The sequence below is a fragment of the Manacus vitellinus genome, unplaced genomic scaffold (genome assembly GCF_001715985.3).
Source record: "Manacus vitellinus isolate BGI_N305 unplaced genomic scaffold, ASM171598v3 scaffold_148_pilon, whole genome shotgun sequence".
NCBI lineage: Eukaryota > Metazoa > Chordata > Aves > Passeriformes > Pipridae > Manacus > Manacus vitellinus.
In genome coordinates this window covers 80550-82846 of record NW_021939057.1, presented here as the reverse complement: position 1 = coordinate 82846, position 2297 = coordinate 80550, and the positions used below count along the sequence as shown (strand labels likewise).

The 2297-nt window shown below is 66.9% G+C and overlaps 1 protein-coding gene across 1 annotated transcript; it reads right to left on the bottom strand.

The window, feature by feature from the left end:
• STAT6 (signal transducer and activator of transcription 6) lies at positions 1–2296 on the bottom strand (the record flags this gene model as incomplete). The annotated part of the gene is made up of 10 exons (XM_029958183.1): positions 1–97; positions 205–300; positions 403–504; positions 775–844; positions 1027–1173; positions 1265–1401; positions 1498–1592; positions 1669–1875; positions 2008–2100; positions 2240–2296. Coding segments are annotated over 10 exons (1089 nt in total), but the record flags the coding sequence as incomplete, so codon positions are not given.
• Position 2297: the final 1 nt, after the last annotated feature.

Genomic DNA, 2297 nt, shown 5'->3' with positions numbered 1-2297 from the left:
ACGTGCCAGGTCTTACCCAGGGTTCCCGAAGGTGGGGTCCTGGCAGAGGGGCAGTGCAGGGTCCATACTCAGGGAGGGTGGGAGAATTGGAGGTGTCCTGTGGAGAGGAGGGACACTCAGAGTGGGGGAAACACCCCCTGACCCTGCCTGGGGGTCGTGGGGGCTCACCATGGTCCCCCCACCCTAACCCAGCCCCGCTCCTACCTGGGGAAGGGGGTGAGGCTGTCAGGGACCATCACGTTCATGTTGCTCTCAGGGTAGCCCGGGGGGACGGGCTGGGGGCAGAAGGGAGTGGGGGGGCTGCAGTGCAGACACCGAGGGGTTCAGATTGAGGGGGGGGCTCTGCCACAGCCCCCACTCCCCACCCCAGCAGGCCTGGCCCTGCCCAGCACTGGCACTCACCAGAGGGAGCCTGGCAGTGGCTGCAGGCTCTCGGGCTGTGGCACAGGCACAGGGAACATCGGGGCTGGGGGGGCCCCCATGGAGCTCGGGGGCTCCTGGTCCCTGCAAGAGCACATTGTCCCCATCAGCACTGCCAGGTCCAGGCTCCAAAGGGGTGCCTGTGCCAGGGGCTGTGCTCAGGGGGTGGTGGGCACACAGACGTGCCCCAGCACAGCTCGGGGTGCCCACGGGGGCTCCTCGCTCCCCAGCACAGCCCTGGTTTGCCCTTTCAGGGATGGCCCTGCCCAGGGGGAGGCTCGGGCTGGCCGGGGGTCTGTGCAAACCCCGTCCCACGTGCACACACCCCTGGCACAGCCACGGCCTCCCACCCACCTTTCGCTTTCCACCGTCATCTTGATGGCAGTGGAGACGTAGCCCCGGCCGTCCTTGCCCGTCTGCTCCTCTGCTCGGGCAGGAGAAGCACCCGTGAGGCACCGCCCTGGCCATGCCCTGCCAACCCTCTTTGCCAGCACCGGCCGCCCCCACGAGCCCCGGGATGGCCCGGGTGAGACCCCAGACCCCCCCAGCAGCATCGCTGGGGTGCAAAGGGGCAGCCCGGGGCCCACCCCAGCTCCCCCCTCTCACTGTTGTAGTGGCTCCCGAACGCCTGGTCCTTGGGGGTGTTGGGGTACAGGTTGCGGAGCTGCCCCAGGTCCCGGATGCGGTCGCCGAGGGAGCGGATGGAGAGGTCCTTGGCAGAGAAGGGCTGGATGTTCTCCACTTGGCTGGAGCCTGAGCGAGGGCAGACACAGCACAGGGCTCCAGCATCACACCTCCAGGCCACAGGGACCCCCCCCTTCCCAGCACCTGCCCCCCGTCTCACCGTCCTTGCCCCGGGTGACGTAGGCGATGGTGACGCCCCCGATCTCGGAGTCGCTGAAGCGGAGCAGGAAGGTCCCGTCCGGCTCCGTGCTCAGCAGTTTGCAGACGTACTGCTTGCTGATGAAGCCAATGATGAGCCTAGAGGGGGTGCACAGATGGGAAAGTGGCACCAGGACCCCCCCAGGGTGGCGGGCTGGGACCAGGACCCCCCAGGCCCAGTCCTGAGGCACCCACCTGTCTGACCAGTAACTTTTGAGGCATCTCTTGGTGAGGTCGAGGACTCCATCAAACCACTGCCAGAAGGTGAATCCCCGACCAGGGAGGATCTCCTGGGGCAGAGAGAGGCCATGAGGCTCCCCAGGGCTATGCTGGCCCCTGCCCACCCTGGCCAGCCCTTCCAGTCACCTTGTTGAACTGGGCCCAGGAGACGTTGCGGCTCTGGAAGTCCTCGAGGCTGGCGCTGTGGTCATTGAAGATCTTCTGGGCCAGGAAGAAGTAGTGCTCCTTGAGGAGCCCTTTGGTGGTCTGCACCTCTGCCATGAACTTCAGGTTCAGGGTGTCACACATCTTCTCCCAGGGCACCCGCTCGGCCACCACGAAGGGCACCCGCTCCTGTGGCCGGGCAGGGGGGCATCAGGACAGGACCCCCCCTGCCTGTCCCACACAGTGCCAGGGCTCCCATTCCAGTTTGAGGCCGTTCCTCCCCCCTCCAAAGCCCACCCAGCCCTGGGTCCCAGCACTCACGATCTCGGAGAAGGCGTTGTCCCACAGCACGGTGGCTTTGGCGTTGTTGTCCTGGTTCCCGTGGACAATGACCACGATGGGCAGAGACAGGACCTGGGGGCAGAGAACGGCCCCCCTCAGCCCCCTGAGCCAGGCAGGGTGGCTGCCCTGGGACCAGCCCAGCCCAGCACGGGTGTCCCACAGGGGGAGAATGAGCAGGTGCAGCCCCCTCCCCTGGGAGAGGGGCCGGTACCTGGAGGTGGATGGGGGTGTTGGTGGGTGCCAAGGCCACAGAGGTGCTGAACAGGACG